The 25,387-nt window shown below is 33.2% G+C and overlaps 2 protein-coding genes and 1 non-coding gene across 3 annotated transcripts; all 3 read right to left on the bottom strand.

The window, feature by feature from the left end:
* Positions 1-4,397: 4,397 nt before the first annotated feature.
* On the bottom strand, positions 4,398-4,482 carry LOC133828441 (small nucleolar RNA snoR8a). The gene has a single exon (XR_009891051.1). It is a non-coding gene; the product is annotated as a small nucleolar RNA snoR8a (small nucleolar RNA).
* Positions 4,483-7,097: 2,615 nt separating this feature from the next.
* LOC133821933 (chaperone protein dnaJ 15) lies at positions 7,098-12,766 on the bottom strand. The gene is made up of 11 exons (XM_062254114.1): positions 12,258-12,766; positions 11,454-11,577; positions 10,994-11,076; positions 10,805-10,916; positions 10,618-10,722; positions 10,417-10,470; positions 8,620-8,709; positions 8,396-8,504; positions 8,151-8,299; positions 7,976-8,029; positions 7,098-7,596 (listed from the first exon to the last, which is right to left on the bottom strand). The coding sequence occupies exons 1-11, from the start codon at positions 12,386-12,388 to the stop codon at positions 7,363-7,365; spliced, it is 1,245 nt and encodes a 414-aa protein (XP_062110098.1). The 5' UTR covers positions 12,389-12,766; the 3' UTR covers positions 7,098-7,362.
* A 1,654-nt stretch (positions 12,767-14,420) lies between these two features.
* LOC133821932 (zinc finger protein BRUTUS-like) lies at positions 14,421-23,348 on the bottom strand. Its single transcript, XM_062254113.1, has 14 exons — positions 22,814-23,348; positions 21,906-22,115; positions 20,677-20,871; positions 20,240-20,601; positions 19,394-19,616; positions 18,835-19,003; positions 17,486-18,688; positions 17,154-17,325; positions 16,853-17,074; positions 16,619-16,756; positions 15,878-16,112; positions 15,692-15,751; positions 15,431-15,502; positions 14,421-15,344 (listed from the first exon to the last, which is right to left on the bottom strand). The coding sequence occupies exons 1-14, from the start codon at positions 23,105-23,107 to the stop codon at positions 15,204-15,206; spliced, it is 3,696 nt and encodes a 1,231-aa protein (XP_062110097.1). The 5' UTR covers positions 23,108-23,348; the 3' UTR covers positions 14,421-15,203.
* Between the last annotated feature and the right edge of the window lie 2,039 nt (positions 23,349-25,387).

Below are 25,387 nucleotides of genomic sequence, written 5' to 3'. Positions count from 1 at the left end.
TTTTTCTTCGAATAATACATGGCATAAGGGGGGCAGAATAATAATTAGCTGAAATCCTGCTATGTTTCAGGTTGATATTAGGTTTTGTTCGAGTCAACTGATGCATTTGGTAGTTAAGTCGAGCAATGGTCATGAAGGTTTTTTAGTTACCTTTGTTTACGCTTTCAATGATGCAAATGGTCGAGAATTCCTATGGAGAGATCTAAAAAGTCTAGCAAGAAGTCATAACCAACCATGGGTGGTGTTAGGGGATTTTAATGACATTTTAAATGCAGATGAAAGAGTGGGCAATCGAGTACAGGGAGGAGGCTCTTTAGCTTTTAAAGACTGTGTAGAAGAGTGTCAACTTGAAGATGTGAAATACTTGGGCTGTTTTTTCACATGGAATAATAAGCAAGATAAAGATGACAGAATTTATTCCAAGATTGATCGAGTTATGGCAAACCAAGAATGGATAATTAAGTATGAACTAGCGGAAGTAATGTTTTTACCTGAAGGAACTTCTTTTGATCACTCTCCAGCAATACTTTCAGTATATCCAGAATTCAGAGGGGGAAAAATTCCTTTTAAATTTTTTCGCATGTGGCAACAAGCACCAGATTTCAAGTCAAAAGTTCAAGGAAGTTGGGACCAGCCATGTCAAGGTACAGCCATGTATATTCTGGTGCAGAAATTAAAGAGGCTTAAAGTAATTCTCAGGGATATTAACAAGAAGGGTTTTAACAATATACAAGTAGTTGATACTTTAGCATATCAAGAACTGATAAGGAAGCAACAATGCCTGAATAAAGATCCATTGAATGAGCAATTGATAGAGCAAGAAAAATTAGCAAGGAAGGAGTACATGGCTGTTCATAAAAGCTTTCTTTCTTTTCTGTAACAAAAATCAAAGCTGGCATGGATTAAAGAAGGTGATGAGAATACACATATCTTCCACTCAAGTATTAGAGCAAGGAGAATAAGGAATAGAATTTATACTATTCAAGACATGGTTGGACATTGGGTAGAAAATTCTGGAGATGTAGCAACAGCTTTTCCGAACTATTATCAGCAGTTGTTGGGAACACAGTTGGAAGACAGAAGAATGGTACAAATTAACATTGTAGAAAATGGCCCTGTTTTAACTGAAGAGAAGGCCAGGTTTTTGTTGTCCGATTATACAAGTGATGAAGTTAAAAGAGCCATGTTTGGCATTCCGAGTGCTAAAGCCCCTGGACCAGACGGCTATGCAAGTTGCTTTTTTCAGGATAATTGGGAGTTTGTTGGTGAGGATGTTGATGCAGCTGTTTTGGATTTTCTCCACTCGGGCAATCTTTTAAAGGAGTTGAATACTACAAGCTTAACTTTGATACCAAAAAACAACTGTCTATCTGGGGTAAGTGACTTTAGACCTATTGCCTGTTGTAATGTGGTTTATAAAGTAGCTTCTAAGATGATTTGTACAAGGCTGAGAAGTATTTTGCCTGAGTTGATAACTGAAAATCATGGTGGGTTTATCAAAGGGAGATATATTGCTCATAATATTATGGTATGTCAAGATTTAGTAAGGCATTATGGTAGGAAGAGTTCAAGGCCTAGTTGTATGATAAAGCTAGATCTGAGGAAGGCTTATAATACTGTAGAATGAGATTTTCTTGAAGAGATGTTGAGAGCTTTGAGATTTCCAGATAAATTTGTTCAGCTCATCATGATTTGTGTTCACACCCCCAGATTTTCCATTATGCTGAATGGAACTATGCATGGTTATTTTTCAGCTAAAAGAGGTCTTAGACAAGGAGATCCCATGTCACCTCTACTTTTTGTCCTAGGCATGGAATACCTCACTCGTATTCTGAGGAAAGTAGGAAAGAAAACAGGGTTTAAATTTCATGATAGATGTGCTAAGCTCAATTTAAACCACTTATGCTTTGTTGATGATGTTATTTTATTTTGCCATGGAGATTTTAAATCAATATACTTTCTGTTACAAGGTCTCAAGCTATTTTCTCAATCATTTGGGCTGCATCCAAATAAGGCCAAATTGGCTATCTATTGCTGTGGAATGAATGCCAAGGAAGTACAAAGGGTCATGGATGTTTCGGGTTTTGGGAGAAGCACTCTGCCTTTCAGATATCTGGGTATCACAATCAGTTCTAAAAGAATTTCAGCTGCTGAATGTGAGTTATTATTGGAGAAAATGGTTCTTAGAATCAAAACTTGGAGTTCTAGGAACTTATCATTTGCAGGTAGGGTGATTTTGATAAACTCGGTGTTGATAACAATTCACTCTTATTGGTCCCAGATTATGATATTACCCAAACAAATCCTTCTAAAGATAAACTCTATCTGTCGAGCCTTCTTATGGAAAGGAGCTGCTGAGCATTTGGGTCCAGATTGTGTGAATTGGGAATCACTTTGTAAATAAAAAAAAAAAGGTGGATTAGGTTTCAGAAATGTGTTAGAATGGAATCAGGCAGCTATAGGGAAATATGTATGGGTTGTGGCAACTAAACAAAATAATCTCTGGATTAAATGGGTTCATCATGTATATTTGGGATTAGCTGATTGGTGGAGTTATGTTGCTCCATCAACAAGCAGTTGGTACTAGAAACAAATTGTGGCTGTCAAAAACAGATTTAAACAGAGTTTGGACACTCAGAGAAATTTGTATCTGAGAAATACCAAATTAAACAAGGATATCAGAGTTTATGTCCAGTACAGAATTCAGTTAATTGGGACAAACTGAATATTCCGAGACATAGATTTCTGGTTTGGTTGATCATGGTGGGAAGGTTGCCAGACCGAGAGAGGCTTCAGCGATTTCACATCTGTCAAGAAAGAGATTGTGCTGTTTGTGGAGATGGATTAGAAAATATACAGCATTTATTCTTTGAATGCTTGTATAGCAAGAATTAACGACTTGGTTACATTAGAAGACATCAGCTATTTCTCTACATGGATTGTTAAGTAACATTAGACACAGCAAGCATAGCAGATTTAAAAAATGAGTTTTTACTATCACAATGACTGCTTTGTGCTATCAAATTTGGTTAAACAAAAATGAAGCTTTGTGGCATTTCAAATGTAAACAAGCAGGTTCAACTGTACAAATTATAAAGAATGTGGTCAAATATAGAGTTACAGGAGATAAGTATTTAAATGTAAAGATTTAAGACCTTTTTGGTGGTGTAGGTTGTAAATTTTGTTGGTTTTAATATACTATTATCTGATTTATCAAAAAAAAATTGTACTAAAAAAAATTATTTTTTAAACTTTCACTCCTCCAAATAATCAATAATATTGTTGACTCGCGAACTAGATATATATTAACTACTAAACCACAAATAACATCCTTATATATTTTTTATTTTTATGCATTATTTAGCTTAATTGGTCTTATTTTTTGGTTGGCAAAAATCTGTGAACATACTTTATTTATCTTTTGAAATAATTGTTATTATATCCCTATTGTTATTTATATCAAATATATAAAAAAATTTAACTATCATTTTACATATAAATTTTAAATATTTATATAAATGTAATGCATATTGGATTGGTTATTTTCAGGTTGAAACTACATCAAATCTAAATGAGCAGATTTAAAAATTTTCAATCCAATTTAATCCGCCCAAAGTGCGATATCAGCGCTCTGCAAATTTGATTGGATTGAATCATACATATGTGAGTTAAAAAATTATTTCAAGGTAAAATAGGTGATGAATATAGTACATTTACAAGTGCATTCACCCAAAGTCATGTTTTTTGAAACGAAATATGGGTTTCCCATAGTGATGTCGTTTATCATAATTGTGTCGTTTCATAAAAATGAAGTCGTTTTCCAATTATTGTGTCGTTTTATTGTATTTGCGTCGTTTTTATGCATGGTATCGTTTTCTGAATAAAACTAGGGTTTTGCTATTAAAAACCCTAGTTTTAGAGACAAATTTCAGTCTAAATAAAATGTAATTCGCCTTCATTGGAGACAACTCCACAGATCGAAGGAGAAGACTCAAGCAGAACGAATTAATATTTCATTTTACGCACAAATAAAATCCTAGAAACCATTTTCATTCTTTTACAAATTTGGCTCCCAAGAAGAACTATGTGCGACTACAACAAATACATATATAAATATATATACACATATATGTGAATATAACGATATGGAGACGTGCGTAACCCTAATCCACAGAAGATCTGATTCCATAAAAAACAAGGGCTTTAAACACCACCTTTATCTATATGAGGAGCTGTTCAAGCACAAAGCACTATAGCTAAATGCTCCATGGTTATCATGTGAATCAACTCCAATATCAATACTTTTATAGAATTTCATTTTCAGATCAACACGTAAATTTGAGCTAATAGATCTAAGTACTAAAAAAGATAGACAGTAATAGATGAAAGAAATGGTTTGAGCTCATATTCTATGGGTGTAAAAGTGTCTGTCATGCCAATATAGCATTCAGTACGAGGAATTTTTACAATCATCGCAACCAAACCAATCAATCGATTCTCCGAAACCACAAAAAAATTTAAGAAAAATTAATAAAAATTGAAGAAATAGAAGAAAAGGAAAACATCAGATGGAAATGAGAGGAAGAAAAATTGCCTGTGCTGCGCGCGCCGATGAGACAGCTTTGGATGGAGAATCAAAGGCGAGGCTTGTCTTTATATAGGGATAGTAAGAGGATAACCCAAACTCGACCTAGGTATTCAATGACAATGTTTGGGCTAAATAATTTAGGCCCAATATTATTTGGGCTTGTTGGGCCTGGACTTAGATGACCAGATGTGATGTTTACTATTACTACAGTCTACGGCCACACACATTATTATTATTATTATTAGAGGAAATTTATTTATTTATTTATTTTTGAGTTATGGGTATAGGATGGAGGATAAGTGTAATTTGGAGACATAATTTTTTTGTTTATTTAAAAGTATAACATATCAATGTTTAAATATTTTATGTAAAAAAAATTGTGTCCCTGATATTTAGTGATGGATAGGGGACGGAGAATTAGCGTGGAGTGCTTCCCGTCCCCGTCCCCGTCCTCATTTATAATTTTAATCTCCGTCCCTGTCTCATTTTTTATTATTCCTTGTTGGGAACGGGGTGGGAAATCCCCACGGTGAACTCATTTATTTTTAAAAAAATTAATTTTAGATTAAAATTTTAAAATTAAAATAGTAAATTATAAATTACACAATATTTATGATATAAAATATTAAACATAATCTCAAATAAAATTTAAAATATTAAAAAAATTACTAATATACTACAATAACACAAAAATATATATAATATATATATAAAATATTACAAAAATATATAATAATTTAATTAAGGGCCATCGAGGAGGGGAGTGTCATCCCCACCCCCGCCCCATTTAATATTCGGGGATTGAAAATTATCCCCATCCCCACCCCATTCCCCATTTAGACACGGATTCCCCGCACCATTAAAGACGAGACCCTGCGGGGTCGTCTCGATGGAAAAAATGTGCATCTCTATAATATTACTAGTTGTCTTATTTACTCACTAAATGGCATGCATTACAAATTAATTTCAAAATATTAAATCATTGAATCGTTAAAAAAAATTACCAAACCTGATCATTAAAACCACTAATCAATAAATTGACACTTAATATTAATTTATATATATTTCATATTATAATGATGAATTTTAATATTTAAGTTGGATAACTAGTATATATCAAATAGGGCCTAGTGGAGTCGAATGTGTTCTTTGTTCCCGTGGTGGCAGATGGTGGCTCATGGAGTGTTGGATCCTTCGTCGTCCCTTTGTTTGTTTGTTGCCGACTGGTGGTGGTTGGAGGCGCGAGCTTGGGCGCTTTGTCTGGTCTTGGTATGTCAAGGTTTTGTCGATTTAGTTTTTTTTTTTCAGTCTTTGGGTTGTGTGTTTGTGACTGTAATAATGGTGTTGTATCACTATTTCCTTAGGTCTTTGGCTTGTACCAATTTTGTTTGGTCTAACTCTAGTTTTCTTCAACTGTTGAAGGATCACCCAGACAATTTACAGCACCGTCGCTTAATTGTAAGATGTTTCAAATGTGAACTTTTGTTAGATGTGATTGTGACTAAGGTCATGACCATGTCCTGTCATTTGTCTATCATTGTTTGGAGGTTGCTTCTCTTGTGGTTTTGCTCTCATTATGTAATCGGCGTGATTTGCTGTTTGTTTGGTCATTTTTGTGAGATTTGTGCAGCCCAATTTTAGTGATTTGTTGTTTATTTGGTCATTTTTGTGAGATTTGTGCAGCTCAATTTTAGTCTGACGTGCAGTGTTTTGTTCACTTAAACCATTGAATGGATGATTTACTTCCAAAAAAAAAATGATAGCATTTATATCATTCTTCTTAATTGTCTAAGATAAAAATTCCAATGCATTATCCGATCAACTATTCAAAATTATTATAAAGTTTTGAGATTTCAAATTTAAGTAACAAATTAAAAAAAAAACGTTGTCAGCATCTTTTGAGTGGTTCCCAAGAATGCTAATTATGGCTTGTTTAATTAGGAGTAATAAAAATGAGAAATAAAAATGGGGACAGATTTAAAACCAATAAGAAAATAATTTTTTTTTGTTATGTATTGAAATAGTGATTCCTTCAAAATGTATTCCTTTTCATTCCATGGGCTCAGTTCAAATGACTTGAATGCTAATATTTTTTTTAAAAAAACTAAATTATATATATGAAAAGAATAATGCTGCTTATCTTCTAGTACAGGCCTTTTACTATGGATTTTTTTAAAATTAAAAATACTGAGAAGACATTTTTTTCAGTTCATTCACCAATTAAAAATTGCCAAATCATCTCAGCAGAAATTTCATGCTGAATCCAAAACAGTTTTGATATAATCATAATACCATAGTTGTTTATGTTAAGGAGATAACTGCAAGAACAAACTCAAAAGGTTCATTCACATTATGAGGAAAACAGAAAAGGCCTCACATATAACAACTTTCTGATTTGCATTTGCCATTTTTTTTTACAAGATTATATACCAACCAATTCAAACCCCACAACAGCATCACAAAGAATGCTCCCAAAAAAGAAAATTGAAAAACAAAAAAATACAACAAATCAAAATCAAAATCAAATGCATAATATAACTACATGTAAATGGACGATGTCGATTCAATGCAAAAACATGAATATGAAAACATTAGTACAAACACCTAACTAATTTGGCATACAACTTAAATAGGAAAATTAGCATACTGAACAACATTTTGGGAACCAGAAATGAACGTTTGAATATAATAAGGGGAGACCTCGCTTGAGCTGCGAACGAAGGCGACACTAAACACTAAGTATAGGCGTGGTTTTCAATCAAAAAGGAAGATTATCAACCAAGCTTCTTGTCTGATCCTTTGTTGATGAAACCATACCATTTCTTTCTGGCTGATTTATCTTTCGCATCTGAACTTCCATCTTCCCCCGGAGACTCTGCCTTCGAATCTTCACCGGGAAATTTGCCACTCCCATTACTTAATCCACTGCCAGCGCCACCGTTATTCACTGGCCGGGTGACAGTGAATGAGGAGTGGATATTGTCTCGCTGTTTCAGCATTTCATCTACCTGAGTAGCAAAGATGAAATCTAAGGTTGGCCACACAAATACCATAGGAAAAAACATATGGCCTTGGGATGGAAGAAAACAGAGTTAACGAGGCACACAACTTTGAAAAGAGCCACACAACGAGTGGCCATTTATAAAAAAAATCAGCTGTGAAATATGAAATTATATGAAGGTTAAACATTTAATAATGGTTCACAGTGTTATATAATCTAGCACCCTAACCCATAAAATGAAAAACAGTCTCATCAATCAATGAAGTAAACAATTAGATATTAAAAGATGCTAAACTAAATTCTACATGCGTATGTTGTCCATGACTTTCTTTCATGCATCCAGGTAGCAAAAGTAATGATTTAAACAGAGAGCTCGCAAAACTTACTGACTGCTTCTCCTGGCTGTATCTGTTGGTCACTTCTTGAAAACGAGCCAATGCCTAGAAAGTTATATTGAAATATTACTAACATAATCATGACCAAATAGCCATTACAAACCTCATTTAAGATAAACTTATTGTTACTAATTCACTAATTCAAAAAAAAAAAAAGGATCATCACCTTTCTATACTCTGTCTCAAATTGGCGAAGTTCATTTCTCTTTCTTAAAATCTGAGCCTCGATATCCTTAAGCTTTTCTGTTGTTTCCTCGTATGACTTCACACAAACTGCCTCAATCGTATAGGTAGCAGTCTTAAAAAAATTATCTCCTGTAAAAATTGTATTAGAGATTAGCAAATAAGAATACACCAAGTTCTATTACACAGCACCAGAAAGCAAAAGGACGAGGCGATCAGATAACAGACCATAGACAGCAAATATATGAGTGCCAGCTTTTAGTTCTGAGACCTCACAAGGTTGAAGACCTTCCAATCTCTTAAAGAAAGCTGCTTCAGGATCCTTAGCCATAGCCAACTGCACCACCATATGGATAAATCATCACGCTTTAGAATCTAACTTCAATTTAACCCCTTCAAAGGTAAGGAGATCTAGAAACAGAAACAACTCATACGAAAAAGAATCAGCATACCGCATTCACAGTTGAATCCATTCTGTACACTTGAAAATGTAAAAAGTACATCCCTGCAGACGTCACTTTCCCTGTCTTCTCACTATCTTCCTGATAAGTACGAGAGTGATATCTTTTAGCTTACTTCTTAGACCATGGTAGCAGCAATCGTAGACAACTAATTAAGTATAATATAGTGAAACTTGACTGTTTACCAAATTTCAGCCAGTTAAATCTTGTTTTGATTGGTGAGGCACATGACATGTTAAATCATCTTTACATATGCAATATTAAGTAAACGCTTCTGAACAATCCACATGACACAGAATAATAGCAACAATGATTATAGAAGCCAATAAAATGATTTCAACCATAGAATTATAACTCATCCCCCTTCTTTTAGCAAGTGTCAAGAGCAAAGATTAAGGAAGCTAGTTAGGTGTTTTTTCCTTGGTATGGCAAGACATCAGTCCCAAGCCATTTTGGGACATAAGCCTCAGTTTTGAATCAAAATAAGAAACAGAAACAAAATATATCAAGCACTCATAATCTAAAGTAACATACCACATCTTAATTTTTAGAAAGCGCACAATATCATAAAATAAAATCTAAAAGTGCAAAATAAATAAGCAAAACCTAGAAGCCTAGAAAAAAGTCTTTGACTTAAGTCATCGTCACAGTTTTTTCATTACTTGAAGGAGAATACAGCAGTCAACAGATCACAGGTTAAGAGGATTCGTGTCAGAAATACAATTGCAAGCCTTGGCATTCTTCACTTGTTTCTTCTTAAAATGCGTCGGGTTCACTTCAGTGAAATCTTGTTAAAGCAAACCAACGGTTGGTTGAACCTTAGTCAAAATCAATAACTAATTTTTAGTTTCAAAGGTTTGGGCTTATGCCTGTAGACATTTCTCTATTACTCTATTTTCCTGTCCTTTTACTTAACCCCTCTACCAAAGAAATAACTGTCATTTTACTTTCATCTTTTCACTTTTTCCTCCTTCCCAAAAGCATATATACATAACAAACAAAGGATGAGATGGAAATATCTCGTTCAGTACTATAATTGATATAAAGATGGAAGTTCATTGCCATAATGTCATGTTTCTATGGATAGAAATAGATATTCAAGACCTTTGGGGAATGTATGATGTCACAGCAAAACACGAACAATAGATTAACGGTATTATTCAATAGATTTGGGGGGGAGAAACAAAAGGAAGGAAAGGATTAACGGTATTATTCAATAGATTCGGGGCAGGATGGTATTTTGTAGAGAGGATTGTAAGAGGGTTATTAGACAATAGATTAAAAATCCTCAATTTGAACCACTGTTCAAGCTTCCAAAAATTTTGAAAGATTTTAGGAGGGAAATGTGCACTACTTGGTAAAGTGCTCATTCTACAAATAAAATCTCATCATCCTTCCATTCTACCAAATAAAGGAGAGAATTCCGTTCTTTACTTCCATTCATACCTAACATAACGAAGAAGAATTTTTCTTCCTCTTCCGTTAGTTTCCTTAGGTCATATTCTTGTCTCCCTTCTTTCTATACCTCCCCTCCTAACAAAGGTAGAATAAGAGTGCATAGCATGACATTATTTATATTCAACTGCTAAATAATGTACAAACCAAGCCATTTAATTGCATAGTTAGACTACTACACCAAAATGCATATGGAAAAACAAAATATATTGTATTAATTTTAAGTGAACCAAAGTTCTAGACTCTTCAATGTATCAAAAATTAAGCAATTATGATTTTTGAGTTACACGACAGAAACTGAATGTTGAAACATCACAGAAGAAGATATAGTACCTGTAGGGCCAAACCATAACCACCAGCATTTTCGTCTTGCTCAAAATACAATAACTGGAAAATTGCATCAATGTGACTAATTTTAGTATTAACATCTCAAAAATGCAAAAACGTATACATAGAATGCAAATGGACAGGGAAATCAAGATGACTCATAGTCGAATGCTACAAAGTTTAGCAATAATAGTTGTAATAGATTACCTTAAATTTGCTTTGTGCAGTTGAAGTAACCCTTACTACAATCCCAGCCTCAGCTTGTTGGTCATTGATTGTTACACCAAAAAAATGAGCACACTGCTTTTCAACCTGAAACAAGAAACAAATAAGTAAAAAAGGAATACAGTAGAAAGAGCGTGGAATCCATCACGACAACAAACTAAACAAGCACCTTTCCACTGACTGATGTTCCAATTGGAAGGGGTCTGACAGTAACAGTCCCACTCATAGCTTCTTCAAGTACATTAGCAGATATTGTAGTCTTGATAGGGACACCAAGCTTGCTATAGACAGACAATGAAATAATGTAAATTTTGGAACAATATTCAAGCCAATTTATTTGTGAATCGAAATAGATCACCTGAACAAAGCTGCAAACATTGTATTGACTGTTCCAAGATTTGATAAGTCAATTTCCATGTCCATGCCTTCAGCATCAAGAGCCTGAAAGAATACGAGGAAGAGTTAGAGAACAATATATATGACAAGATTTTGGTAACTTCAGTTAATGGTGGACATGTGGGCTGAACCAAATAACTCCTAGTCAAACAGTTGATTTTTTTAAAAGAAAAAAGTAAGTTCCTTCCTACAAATTGTACATATACCCACATAGACTTGCCCAAATAAATGGTTAAGTCCTCATTTCAAATAGAGGTTAGTATATTAGCAGTAGTGTCTTTAATAAATGAAGATTTTGGCTGTCCCCAAATATGGATATAATCAACATGCTCTTTTTTTTTTTACAACACACACTAAATTAAAATGACAAATATCAGGAAGTTAAAAAAATGAAATTTATATAAATAACCAAAAAAAAGCACCTCGAATCCTGCACTATCGTACTGTCTTCTCTTCTCTGGGTCAGCTAAGATGCTATAAGAATAAGCAACCTCCTTGAAAAGTTCGGAAGCTTCGGGGTTGCTAGCATTCTTGTCTGGATGATACCTGTCCAAGATTCAGAAAGAAAAAATTCAATTAACAAACAATTAAAGAAATATAGTGCGGCAGATAAGAGGAGCCACAAGAAAAAAATTCAAACAGCTACAGCTACTATTTACACCAATTAACATTTCCTAACTATATTATAAACGCTATAATGGAAGGTTTCTCACACAAACCATAAGTAAACAAAGACATCATATATCACCTACAATTTCAAATACACAAATCAGCTCAAAACTATTCAACACCTACTTTAACAGATTTGAAGGAGGAAACTGAAAAGTTTCTTATGAACATCACACATCTTATGAGTAATTCTGATGAAATACTAAAATAATAGGAGACACCACTTATGAGAAATTTACATCTATTGTCACACTAATCAGATGTGTATCAATCATATCATATTCCATCACATAGAGAAAATATATTTTTTTCATAATTCTAAAACCAGTAAAAGGGTGTTGTTGTTTTTTCTGACATCTACCACATTTACTTACAATAATTAGCTGAAATGGTCCTCATAAACAGTTCAATGCTAAGGCGCCCAATTTAAGCAAAGTTTGACAAACCTCATCACTCAAAATTAATTGAAATTAAGAATCAAAGACAGAGAGAAGGAGAAATTCAATTGGGCAATAATAAATGTGCGATATAAACTAAAAAAAAAAAAAAAAACTTACTTGAGAGCAAGCTTTCTGTAAGCAGATTTAATTTCTTGATCGGTTGAATCCCTCGATACTGAGAGCACCTCATATGGATCTCGTCTATTTGCAGGGGCCGAAGTTCCTTCCATTTTCGAACCTAACCCCATATACCTGAATCTCTCTCTCTCTCTCTCTCTCTAGACTATAATATTATCTTCGGAATCGGAGAAATTGATCCAATCATGGAAAATTTCTAACACCCAAAAAGACTTGAGAATATGAATATATATCACCAGAGGACGCGCAATTCCAAGCAATATTGGATCGCTATATCTTTCTTGTACAGAGAAATCAAGAAAAGCAATGATACTGAAAACTACAAGTCAAAGCCCTTGAAAAGAAAAGATCTAATTCAAAAAGTGGTGATAATAATAACTCTAAAGAAAAATTATGGAGCTAGGGTTTTTCAAAATGATTTCCTTTTTTCTTTTTTCACAGAGTACCGCGTTAGCTGAAGAAGAAGAAGATGTAATAATACTTTGTCGCTTTTTTATTCTTTTTCTTTTATTTATTTATTTATTTGTTTATTTTTGTCTCTCTCCATTTTTATTGGGTTATCCCTAATCATCAGTTTAACCCTTATATAACGTAATTTCAGCCAACAGAATTTGTCCTTTGGTCAACAAGAAGAATTTAAAAATTAACAAAGGAAAGGGAAAGCAATGAAAGAAAATGTCATGTAAGAATTTGTCTAGTTCTTTTCTCTTCTTCTTTTTTTTCATTGAAAACATATATAATTACTTTTTATTTTGGGTCGGAGTAATGGTACTTTGTATTTACAATAATGTTTATTTGATATTTTGTATTTTGAAATCGTATATTGGTACTCTGTATTATAAAATTATACATATTTAATACCTTATAGTCAAATTTATTTAATAAAATTTTACAAATTTAATCAAAATACTCTCAATTAAATAAGTTCCAAATTTATATTTGAAAACAGAAAATACCAAAATAATACTTTGCAAAATCACATAGTAACAAATGAGTAAATTCCCTTCTATTTTACTTTGTTTTGGAACCAATATTCAAGTAACGTTTTCAGCTATGAATTAACATCTTAACCAAAAAATATATATTATCATTCTGTGTGAAAATAATAAAATGGTAATACAACTATTTGTGTGAGACGTGAGGTAATTACCGAATATAAGTTTTTATTTATTTATATACAAGTAATTAAAATTTAGGAGAAAAATAATCTGAAAATTTATTTTTTTCGAATAAAGTAGCTAAAATTATCAATTATACTCATATAATATTAAGTTGGTATATAATATTTAATGTCATAATCATGTTGAATAAAAAAAAACTCAAACATTCATTTCTTTTAATCCTAGACAAATATAGAAACTTAAAAAATATATAATTTTCACAAAATAACCGTATTATTTCGTTATATAAGTTCATTATTTAATTAGTAATAAAGTACTACTAAATTAATACAACTATTACTGATTCATTTTTTTTAAAACATTTTATTTATAATTTTCATAAAAATAATCATATTATTATTTTTAAGCAGATTTGTGTTACTACATTTATGCTATTATTATTATTCATTTGTTTTTAATATTTTGTAACTACTTTTATTTAATAAGGGAAACTATATTATTTATAATTTTTCACATAACTATTGCATTTTAAGTTCGAAATGGGTATGCTGCAAAAAAAAAAAAGTTCAAAATGGATACTATGAATTTGTGATTTTTTAAAAAGGCTAGGTAATCATTTAGTACTCTGTATTTTTACAAAATATCATTTTGATACTTGTATTTTGAAATCGTACATATTTGGTACCTGTATTATAAAATCGTACATATTTGATACCCTAAACTCAAATTTAATTAATAAAATTTTATAAATTTAATTAATAAAATTTTACAAATTTAATCAAAATACTCTCAATTATATAAGTTTCAAATTTATATTTAATTACTTAATTACATATAACTGATAACAATTTGGTCATATTGACAAAATTTTATCTATCTAGGTACCAAATATGTATGATTTTAAAATATAAGATACAATATGAACATTATTAAAAACAGAAGGTACCAGAATGATACTTTACAAAATCACAAAGTAACAAATGAGTAAATTCCCTTTCAAAAAAATATGTACTTTCTAAGATTTAAATAGCAAATAACAACACATCCCATTGAATAGTATTTGTACACAAGTTTGAACCAAACCAAACGTGATAGTGTGACAGTTGACTATGGAATACACGTACCATATTACATTTTTGTGAGGAATATTTGATAAGCTGTCATGTCGTGCGAGATCTCTCTTTATCATCCATACTAAATATTTTTTTTGCTTCAAATACACTAAAATAAAACAATCCCCGAGTCCCACAAACAAAAAACAAGCCAATGATAACCTTGTTTGGACATTTAACTCTCTCGTCTAGTATTAAATAGTTGTGCACCACAACTATTATACGTTAGTATTTTATTTAAGAAGAAAAAAAAAAAAGTTAGGAGGATGGACCAATCTTTCCATAGTGTTGCTCTACACCAATAAGTCATCTTCCTTTTAAAGTTTTACATTAGAAATTCGCCTACTTAGACTTTTTTGGGCAAGCACTTAACCTTGGCCTCAGAGAGAGTTAGCCTAAAACAAAAACTCGATCCATGAGATTCCATCATTTTTACAAGTTAAGCCTAAGCTTATGAAGAAGTTTTGAGTAATTATGCTTGCATTACTAGCCTCAAAATGCAAGAACTCTTCCATTTTCTATATTGATGTGAGGTACATCTAAAATTTATAAAAAAGGACCAAGGTTTCACCAGACCGTATCGTGGGAAGATGAACAGTTCTTGGGGGTGTAAAAAAGCTAGGACTGGATAGGGGCACTGCTGACAGTATAGGCTATCTGAATCGATAAAAACCTCGACAACCCACCAGACATCATTGGTGTGGCAACGAGCAGAGAGAATCAGGATCGACCTTAATTACCTTTGTGTTATATGAACCACAAAACTTACATTTATGGTAGAGCCAGTGAAAGGGAGCATTTCCCTTCTTACCACAGTCATTGCACAGTATGTCCTGTAAAATAGTCGTACATGTCAGTTATCGAGGACTCGGCTAATGAAAATGAGGACAAAGCATTGGGATCATTCCAGAGAGTTTACCTGACAGAGATCTTTGTATTCTTCTGGAAGTTCTTCAGAAGCCATTAATGCATCAAGCATGCCGAAGTAAACCTTGAAGGAAAATGGAAGCCAGAAATAACACACTTTAACGCACTTTCTAACAATACTTGTTATAATCATGTGGACTATATAATTGATAATCTAAATGTGGTCAATTCAAGTTGGGATCAGTACATGATAAATTTAATAAAATCACAAGACATTAGTTATTAAGGATGTATTAAGTAAAATTATTCATACCGACATATCTCCCATAGATTTGCTACAGATTGGACAAATGTAGTGACTGCAAGTATATGCCTGACAAGATGGGAAAAATAGCATAATCTCGTATCAACAATTTTTAAAAGGTATTTCGGAAATGGGAAAGGGATGGAACTAACATGAGAACTGGAATCAAAACAAAGATTATGAAAAAGAACCAACCCGAAAGCAATCTGAATGCATGTAGTGGCCGCAAGGAAGAGCTCTCACAGTTGCACTTGATGTGAACAAAAAATCACAACAGATGGGACAGTTTATCTCCAGACTTTTCTCCCAACATTTGTGTTCTGGGACTTTCATTCCCAGGCAACAATTGCAGGTCATGCAATGAAACACGTCAGTACCAAGTCCCTTTCCGACGCGACATAAGTTGCAGAAAGGACAATGATAAACTTCCCTGATATGACAAAGAAGAAGAGAAGAATGTTTGATGACTGATGAGTGTCCAGGATGTATAAAGAACTAAACCTACTAACCATACCAAACCATTCAGACAATTCTCCTAGATGATAAAATGATAGAAAATGCAGATTATATTATATTAAACTTTAGTTGGCACCATGTGTGCAATGAAGAGAATGCAAAACGTTGAGAAAAAATATCAGAGACAAGAAATATATAAAATTCTATATCATCTTTGCTATTTATTGCAGGTATTTTTCACAAATGTTGTATCAGAACCTTCAATATACAGTTAAATATAAATGAAAACTCGCAATAGCAAACTCCTGAGTATATACTGAACGAATTTTTCTTTCTTTGATGAGTACACTTCATTAATAAAATAATGTCACAAGTTAAAAACAAAAAGAAGAAAAGAAAAAAAAAATACACCTCAAGTTCTAAAATTTAGTAATATTCGTATATCTATATAAGCGGAAAGGTTATAGTCAAGGTGCATACCTTTCATCATCAAAAAATTTGCAAATACTACAATAATACTTTGCCATTGAGAACTCCTTGCAGGAAGGTGTTTTGCATACTGGTCCAACAGGCTGAATTTGCAAGCACTGCATACACATCATTTCAGTTGTAGCCTTCCTGCACATTAATTACATAAACATAACCACCATCCTGAATCAAATATATATAATCCAATAATTGAAGATGCCAAATGAATTACAAATAGAAGGTTACCGATCCATTGAATGGTCGCTGACTTTATCATGGCAAAATCTGCATGTAAATAACTTGCCACAACAAGCAGCTCGGAGTTTGCAATTTCTCTTGTAATGTTCACATCCAAAAACTTGTTTCTCTAAATCACAAAATGAAGGAGAGCATTCAAGCAAGTTTTCATCATTTGAACAATCAGCTCCAGTTGCTAGAGTTGATTTCTGCTGGGAAGCTATAAAGCCACTGGCATAACCCATAAATTTATTAAAACATGTGAACTCGTGTTCCGAAAGTGATCAAAATGATTAAAACACAAACATACCTGGTCATCAGATTTTGAATTAGATATGCTTTTCTTCTGGGATCAAGAGTTGAATCATGAGAGACTTTTCTAATTTCTGATCGAAGCTCATTTTCGTTCATCCTAAAAATATCTTTCCATCCAGGCTTGAAAGTGATGTCACTGCGCTCCAAGCTTTCACTGACACTGGCCCCTGAAATTTAAAAATCAGAGTTTAAAGAATAAAAATTTATTGGCATGTGAAATCTCCTAGAAATTTGAACTATAGTTCAGGAAGCAATACCCATACCTTTATGAAAGAAAATACAAGACAATTAAAGATAATTTAACTTAAAATAAAAAATCTTCCAAACCTGATAGACAATTATCTGACACTGCAGTATGAGAAGATGCAGGGTTTGCATTCCACCATTCATTAAGCCACTCATTGAACATGGTATTTTTGGTAGCCTGCTTCCATGTGTCCATCATTTTATTTTGCTCCTCCTGACTAAGAGCAGAAGTTACCCATGGCAACATTGACTGGAGAACTTCAGCCCCAGTTGTACCAATTATTTGACCAACAATTTTATCTTGTTCTTCCACTGAAAAATGTTTATCAAATAATGGCCACAATTCAAGTTCTTCCATGAAAACATGATGATCTAGTGTTACTCTAATAGATTTGCACATGGCCTGAAGCTTCGTCGCTAGCTCATTGTATTCTCTTCGAGTATCACTATGATCAACAGATGAAAATTCCCCATTCAAACATTCATTTAGTTGTGTAAGCTTAGTAAGTACAGAAGAAATATCCTCAAATAGCTTTTCTTCTTGCTTGTGGTCCAGAGTGTATGAGTGGCTAACATTATGAAGCGTCTCTCTAGACTCTAATGCTGGAAAAACTATGTCATCCTCTGCATTGCTATGAGCCTTATATAGACCCCATAACAATTGGAACCTGCCAGTAAACTGCCGAAGAAAAGACTCATCACAATCAGTAAGCCTTCCGGATTCAACATCCAAATACTCCAAGTCCTTGCAGATGGCTTTATGAAATCTAAATATGTTATCAATTGGTCGTTTGGCACACCCATCATCAGTAGAGCTTATATCTGTTCCCCAGCTAAACAGACTGGAGTTCAGGGATGGAGCAGAAGGTCCAAAAGACACTGAACGCATTGATTTTCCTGAAGCTAGAGAACTCACTCCTAGATTACTCCCATTTACACCTAGCCCAGGAACATGGCATGACTGGTTACTGCAAGATAATTCAGGCAGCTTTATGGTTTCTGCTGGGCAATAAGAAACAGTATCTTTGAATGATGCCAAGTTTCGACACTTGGCAGGCCTTACACTGCCATCTTCCCTATCTGCTTGATCATTTAATAATTCCTCCTTGGTGGAACACACCGGGTTGCACATAGAAACTGCTTCACCAAGACCTCCCTCAGTTCCCTTCAGCGTATTTGTAGAGTGAAAGCCAATTATACTTGAAGATATACAAACATTTGTAGGATGACCTTTGCATGCCCAACCAGAAAAAAGAGTAACCAACGCAAAATCTGATGCAGGAGCTGCATTGGGTAACTATGCAAGTCAGATTAGACTAGAAAGGGATTCTGTGAAAAAAATAAACAAACTTGGTGGCAGGAGAAGTATGAAAAAAAGCCTAGTTGTAAGTATATTTTAAAGTGATAAGAACTGTGAACTGATACAAAACCTGCCATATGCATATTTTGAAGGAAGGAACTTGCTTCTTCTTCACTGAGTAACCTCGTGAACCATGGCAACACACACTCAATTAACTTCAAGGGCATCAGACGTAAACTTTGGTACAGAAGTTCCCGCTGTCTTTCCGGGCTAAAATGCTCTCTAGCAAGTGGAAGAACCTATCAGCACAACGCCATAGTAGAGGGTCATTGTAGATAAATATATATATATATATATAATTGCTTAAAAATATCTAAAATTCCTTTGGAACTGTGTCATTTACAGCTCTCTAGTGCAAATAAGAAACATTATGGTTACAAGTCCACATCTACCCCTTGGAAGCCTTAATGGATTACACTATGACATCATATCTAGATCATATAGGGAACGCAAGCAAATAACATGGTTTAAAGCTGCTCTGGCTTAAGCAAAACCTTTGACTCTTCCATTCTCATATCTGCTCCCACCTATGGTACTACGATTTCAAGAAACTAAGAAAAATTTGTGAATTAAATTTCTTCATTAATAATCTAAGCTCATTGTTATAATGGAACAAAGAGACCACTCACCTGAGCTTCCTCATTTTGGAAGTGCTTGAGTATGTTGTCCATTATCTGATCAGCACGAGAGCACAATTTTGAACAAAACTCAGAAGAAGAGTTAGCACCACTACTTTGGATGCTTTCTATAAGGCACCTAAGCTTTTGAAATTGAATCTCTTCTTCTGCATGCTCACGGGCAAAAGAAATTTCAGCATCTACAGCAGGAAATATAACTTCGTCCTCAGCAAGGCTACAGTCAAAGAGATAAAATCAACTTATTCCACAAAGTTTAGGAAATCATAACTCATAAAAGTTTTAAGTAATTAAAAGCATGCTTCACCACTTATTTTTTTTTACTAATTTTAAAAACAGCAGAACAAATTATAAACCAAAGATTTCAATGAGGTAACATATTAGTATATGCAGTACACATGATCCAGAAATCAGATTTCCTATTATTCTGCATGCTCATGGGCAAAAGAAATTTCAGCATGTACAGCAGGAAATATAACTTCATTCTCAGCAAGGCTACAGTCAAAGAGAGAAAATCAACTTACTCCACAAAGTTTAGGCAATCATATTTCATAAGAGCTTTAAGTAATTAATAGCATGTTTCCCCACTTATTTTTTTTTTTTACTAATTTCAAAAACACCAGAAATGAACCAAAGATTCCAATGGCGTAACAAATCACATGATCCAGAAAACAGGTTTCCTATTATTAAAGTCGTCCGTGAAGATGATTATATTAAGAATTTTCCAATATGCAATTATATTTGAGCATCAAAGCAATGAAGTTATTGCTTTACAGAAAATGCATATTCATGAGGTAAGAGAGAAAGAGACCAATTAAGAAACATAGCAAAATATTGAACCTGTGAAAAATGCAGACATCTGCAATGAATTGTAGCCTCTTGTTAAATGCTGCCAAATCAGAATTTCCACAGAGTTTGATCTTCCTAGCAGCATCGGCTATATCATTCAACTCTCTTTTTATAGCATTATGCCAAAGCATTATTTCATCAATAGGACTTAAAACGGGGGAAGTAGTTGGATCATAATTCATCTCAATATGTTTTCTTTTACCAATCTTTGAGGATTGACATGCATGGTGTCCCATCTCTGTCTGACAGACCACAGCACTAGGCCAAGAATCATGGGATTGACTTTTGGAATTATCTTTGGTAGGTTTATGAATCTCGGATGTTTTTACCCCTTCCATCCAGGAAAATACAACCTTCATGTTATATGTGAAGATCAGCACATTATTGTTGAACTAACTATACTATTACGTCCATGTAAGAGTCCTTACCTGCTGCAGAAGCTTCTCTTCTGGTATGACCTTGCCCAGCAACTTGCACATATTCTGATGCTCATCAGATGATAAAGAGGATGAGAGCCATGGAAGAAATTCTGCCATCATATTAACTGGAATACTGCAAAAAAACTGCCAGACTAGAGAAGCCAGCTCTTCATGTGAAAACTTCTCCATAAGCAGTGGGAGGACCTGCAAAATTCAATAGTAAACTTCCAGCATACTCAACACTATGAGATAATTTGCAATGTTTGATAAGAATTCAAAATTCTGGAAAACAAACTTCATCTCCATAAATCAACTGTGGGCATCCTACCCGTCGGGATAGGTATTATAACTCTGAATTCGAGTATGCTTAGTTATTCATATAAAAAAAGGTACTACTATACTCTATGATTTGAGTATTTATTGATTTTTTAAGACTTTTTTTAAGTTTTAACAGAGTAAAGATGCTCGCGGAAATAACATAGGATAGAACCTTTTTTATTAAGGTAGGGTTGTGGAATAGATATATCTTTTATATATAACCTACTTGTTGCTATTATTAGGAAGTAGAGGCCTCTTACTTATAAACTGCCAGATAGGCATGATGTAGCAGGCCCATGTAGGACTTTCACCTACAATAGTCAATAGTCACCCCTACTTGAAAGCCTATCAAACCTTGACAGGTTCAAAAGGTACTCTCTCCAGAAGGTGATAGCAAAAAGAATCCTTGCTTTGGTACCACTTGATGAAGAAAACATACCGATATAAAAGCATAGATTTTTGGGATGTAGAAACCTCCTACCTCCTACTTATAGGCATGTATCATGCCAATGTGAGACTTTCTCCCTACACACCCAGGCTGTCAGTCGTCTTAGCAATGTTGTTTGTGATGTCAACTAGCTTACATTTAAAGAAATAGGACGCTACTCTTGTGTCTATTGTACTGGAATACTCAACTAAAAAACAAGGTAGTGTATTAAACTACTTACATTGTATCCACAATATGATTTATACTTGTAGACTGAGGACATAAATCTAAATCTAAATCTAAACTATCGAAAAGTTCATGATTCCTCGTGAGCAATAGTCAGCTGTTGCAAAGCAGTATAAGTTCAATTTTACTGAAGGAAGTGGAACATAATAACTAATGACTCAGACTTATATCTACTGAAGAATTATGAAAACTGATAATAACAGCAAAAACGAAAAACCAGAATTAGTACAGCAAGCCAAACAAGTACCTGTTCCTCTTCCTTAAACAAGTGCTTGCTAATTGATGTTTGAAGGGCCCCAGTGCAAGAGGCTAATTCTCTCCAATAGCTCTCTTCATTTTCCATATCAGAAATTAAAAGCTTGAATAACTGATCAAAAAGAAAACTTTCTCCTTCGTGTTCGAGGGAGTAAGTTCGAGCTACATTCTTTACACGTATATCCAGAGCTGGAAAGATGACCTACAAGTGAGAAATGCAAAATATTACAACACCGGTTCATTACACATAACTTACATGTAGAGAAACCATCAGTGACAATGCTTGGCTAATTTTTCCACCATGCATGACATGACTTTGGTGACTTCGCATACTCTTGTTAAAAAGAAATAAAGAGGAACACTAAATAGAGATTTAAGTCAGCACGGCCTATATGAGTACCATTTTCTGTGCCTTTCAATCTCAAATGCAAATCCATGCAATTTTGCATTAGAAAGGTGGCTTGCCTTACCAACAAAAATCCATAGTTTAGTTTCTTACTAATGTTTTCTATGTTGCTGGCACTTTAACAACATTAACGCGGTATTATAATAAAGATTTGTTTTTCTGGTGTCTGGATTCAAAATTTCAAGTTATACATCCTTAAACTCATCACTTCTAGATTTTTCAGAACAATATTGTGAATTTCTAATATACTGGAAATGTAATCGGAAAGAACTACAAACAAAACCAAGCTAGCATAACATAACATTCATACCCAAATTAAATCATTTAAAAAAAAGAATAAAAAAACAAAACATTCTAACGACATCAAAGAAGGAACAAAATTCAAACTCCAACCAGTATTAAGTACGGGAGCACAAGGTCAAAATACATAATCCATAAAGTTTTCATCAAAAAAAAAAAAATAGACATAAAATAATAAATAAACAAATAACCACCTCATCCTCAGCATTACAGTGATGCTTATAAATTGAGCGAAGAAACTGATATCGCTCCAACAAAGGCTTGATATCGGCACCAGCTTCTTGGTTGGTGGCGAGACCCACGGCAGTGCGGTGGAGGCCGTCGAGCTCAGAGCGTATGGCTTTGTGGAAAAGTAAGAAGATTAAGACAGGGGATTCGACAGCGGAGTCATTGAAGCAGGTCTTCGACGACGATGGATCGAGAGGACTCACTGGACCAGCCATTACAGCCACACCACCACCACCACTGTCCGGAAATGGCGTAGTCATTAATATAAAATCAAAAAGAAAATTTAGCTGGAAATGGATTGGAATGTAAGTATGGATTAGATTTCCAAAAACCCTAAACCACTCCCAAATTCGGGAAAAGTCTTTCTTCTTCTTCTTCTTCTTTTTCGTACTCTATTTCAGTCTTTTTCTCTCTCCTTGGAGCAAAATCCTTGCCTCCTTGGATGTAGTTATATTCTCTATCAGTCTCCCTCCAACAGCACGAGAGAGAAGAAAGAAAGAAAGAAAGAAAGAAAGTTTCTAGAGATAAAAGAAGGAACGTATAGTTGGTGCCACGTGTCAGCCACATGCCACGCTGTACCAAACTTCCAACTAAGCTTCCAATTATCAAATCAAATCAATAACAAAAATTAATAAATGTATTATTTTTTCACATAATACTTTAAATAATGTTATTATTTAATATAATACATGAATTAGCCTATTTATTAAATTAAAATACCTAAAATCTGATATTAAATTTCACTAATAATAATATGATTATTCATTCTCTACCTCTACCGTAAATACTTCGTAGAGATACGTAGTATGAAAACTAGTATGGATGTGGTTATTCTTGATGTGACACGTGCATAACACGTGAGAGAGTAGGCTCCATAATATAGATAATGTGCTAATTCGAAGCATCTTTATTTGTTGCGGTGTCCACGTACACATCTCCACTGGGATAGATTCACAGCTGATTCAGCCACCAAAAACCGAGAGGGAAGTGGCCACTGACCAGGTGGAGTTATAAGCTATCTAACTGAAAAAAACAATTAATCATTATTACACTCGTAAGTATATATATAAAAAAATCAATATAAAGCATTAAAAGTCACCATGTTTTTAGACTCGAGCACTACTAACGGATGAGGCACTTATAATATATTCCATCACCTACTTATTTTATTTTAGTTTATTTTAGATGAGGTTACTAGTGGTTATTATTGATGTAATTTAATATCGAATCTCATTTATTTAAATTTAATAAATATTATAAAATATTACTAATTAATTATAAGTATCACCTCATGTGATTTTAGATAACTTAATATCACTCATTTTTTTTAACTCTACCTACTTTATTTGTGGAGAATACTATTCCTACTTCAAAATATTTTAAATTATTCTAGTAATCATTTCATTTTCCCATCTCTCTTATTCTCATTCTTTTTTTTTACGTGCGTCCATCATATTACCTATTTTGAACTATTTTATTTTCTTACTATTTGGAATGGCTAAAATCACAGCAGTAATAAATCGATATTTGGTTAGAATGAATAAAATGGAATAAAATTAATGTGAATAAAAAATATTAAAATATTAGTTGTAATAGAAAATAATTTCATTATAAGAAGATATCTCTTGCTTTATTTTTTTGAATTAATTTATATATTTTAGATGTAAAATAAAAATAAAAAATAATAATATTTTGGTGATATATTTTAAGGTAGGTAACAATTTGGTATTTTGTGTTTTTTCAAAGTATTATTTTGGTACCCTGTGTTTATAATAATGCTTATTTGATATTCTGTATTTTGAAATCGTACATATTTTGTATTATGTATTATAAAACCGTACATATTTGATACCCCAAACTCAAATTTAATTAATAAAATTTTACAAATTTAATCAAAATGCTATTAATTATACGAGTTCTAAATTTATATTTAATTACGTAATTACATATAACTGATGATAATTTAGTCATATTGACAAAATTTTATCTATTAAATCTAAAGTCTATAAGGTACTAAATATGTATGATTTTAAAATATAAAATATCATATGAGTATTATTAAAAATAGAAAGTATCAAAATAATAATTTGTAAATTCACAAAGTACCAAATAAATAAATTCACTATATTTGAAAAGTTAGAGTGCAGAGATTGTTGATGCTAAGTCAATTATTACTTTGATATTTAAAATTCAAATGGTCAAAACATTAATTAAGTTAATTTTTGCGACTATGAATTTTTTAAAGCACAAGAGGAAACACGTCTAAATTATTATTTTTTTTAAATGGTATGATATAGTGACGTGGGTGTAGAGAAGAGTGACGTGGGTGCAAGCAAATGTCGAGTATAAATGTGTCAGACGTTGGCAGGCACGTGACATACGCGTGGTGTATGTGATCACGTCAAGATCAACGGTCGTTTTTTGTGTATTGGTAGAATCTCTCTCCTGATTTTTTTAGTATAGAATGTAAGATTATTATACCAAATGTGTCAATTATTCTACGCGATCAGATTTTTAACACGCATTTTTATTTTAATTTT

This window comes from Humulus lupulus, chromosome 3, assembly GCF_963169125.1.
Source record: "Humulus lupulus chromosome 3, drHumLupu1.1, whole genome shotgun sequence".
Classification (NCBI taxonomy): Eukaryota; Viridiplantae; Streptophyta; class Magnoliopsida; order Rosales; family Cannabaceae; genus Humulus; species Humulus lupulus.
The sequence above is the reverse complement of the archived record's forward strand: the minus strand, read 5'-3'. Positions and strand labels throughout refer to the sequence as shown.

Bases quoted from the DNA above. Each gene is read 5' to 3' on its own strand.
- LOC133821933 (XM_062254114.1), bottom strand. From the start codon at position 12,388: ATGGGGTTAGGTTCGAAAATGGAAGGAACTTCGGCCCCTGCAAATAGA. The intron at 10,723-10,804 runs GTGCTTGTTTAG...TTCTTGTTTCAG, and splicing joins GAACATCAGTCAGTGGAAAG to GTTGAAAAGCAGTGTGCTCA. The intron at 8,300-8,395 runs GTCTGTTATCTG...CAATTTTTACAG, and splicing joins TCATATATTTGCTGTCTATG to GAGATAATTTTTTTAAGACT.
- LOC133821932 (XM_062254113.1), bottom strand. From the start codon at position 23,107: ATGACTACGCCATTTCCGGACAGTGGTGGTGGTGGTGTGGCTGTAATG. The intron at 20,872-21,905 runs GTACTTGTTTGG...TGAATTTTGCAG, and splicing joins TGTTTAAGGAAGAGGAACAG to GTCCTCCCACTGCTTATGGA. The intron at 16,757-16,852 runs GTAACCTTCTAT...ATTAATGTGCAG, and splicing joins AGCGACCATTCAATGGATCG to GAAGGCTACAACTGAAATGA.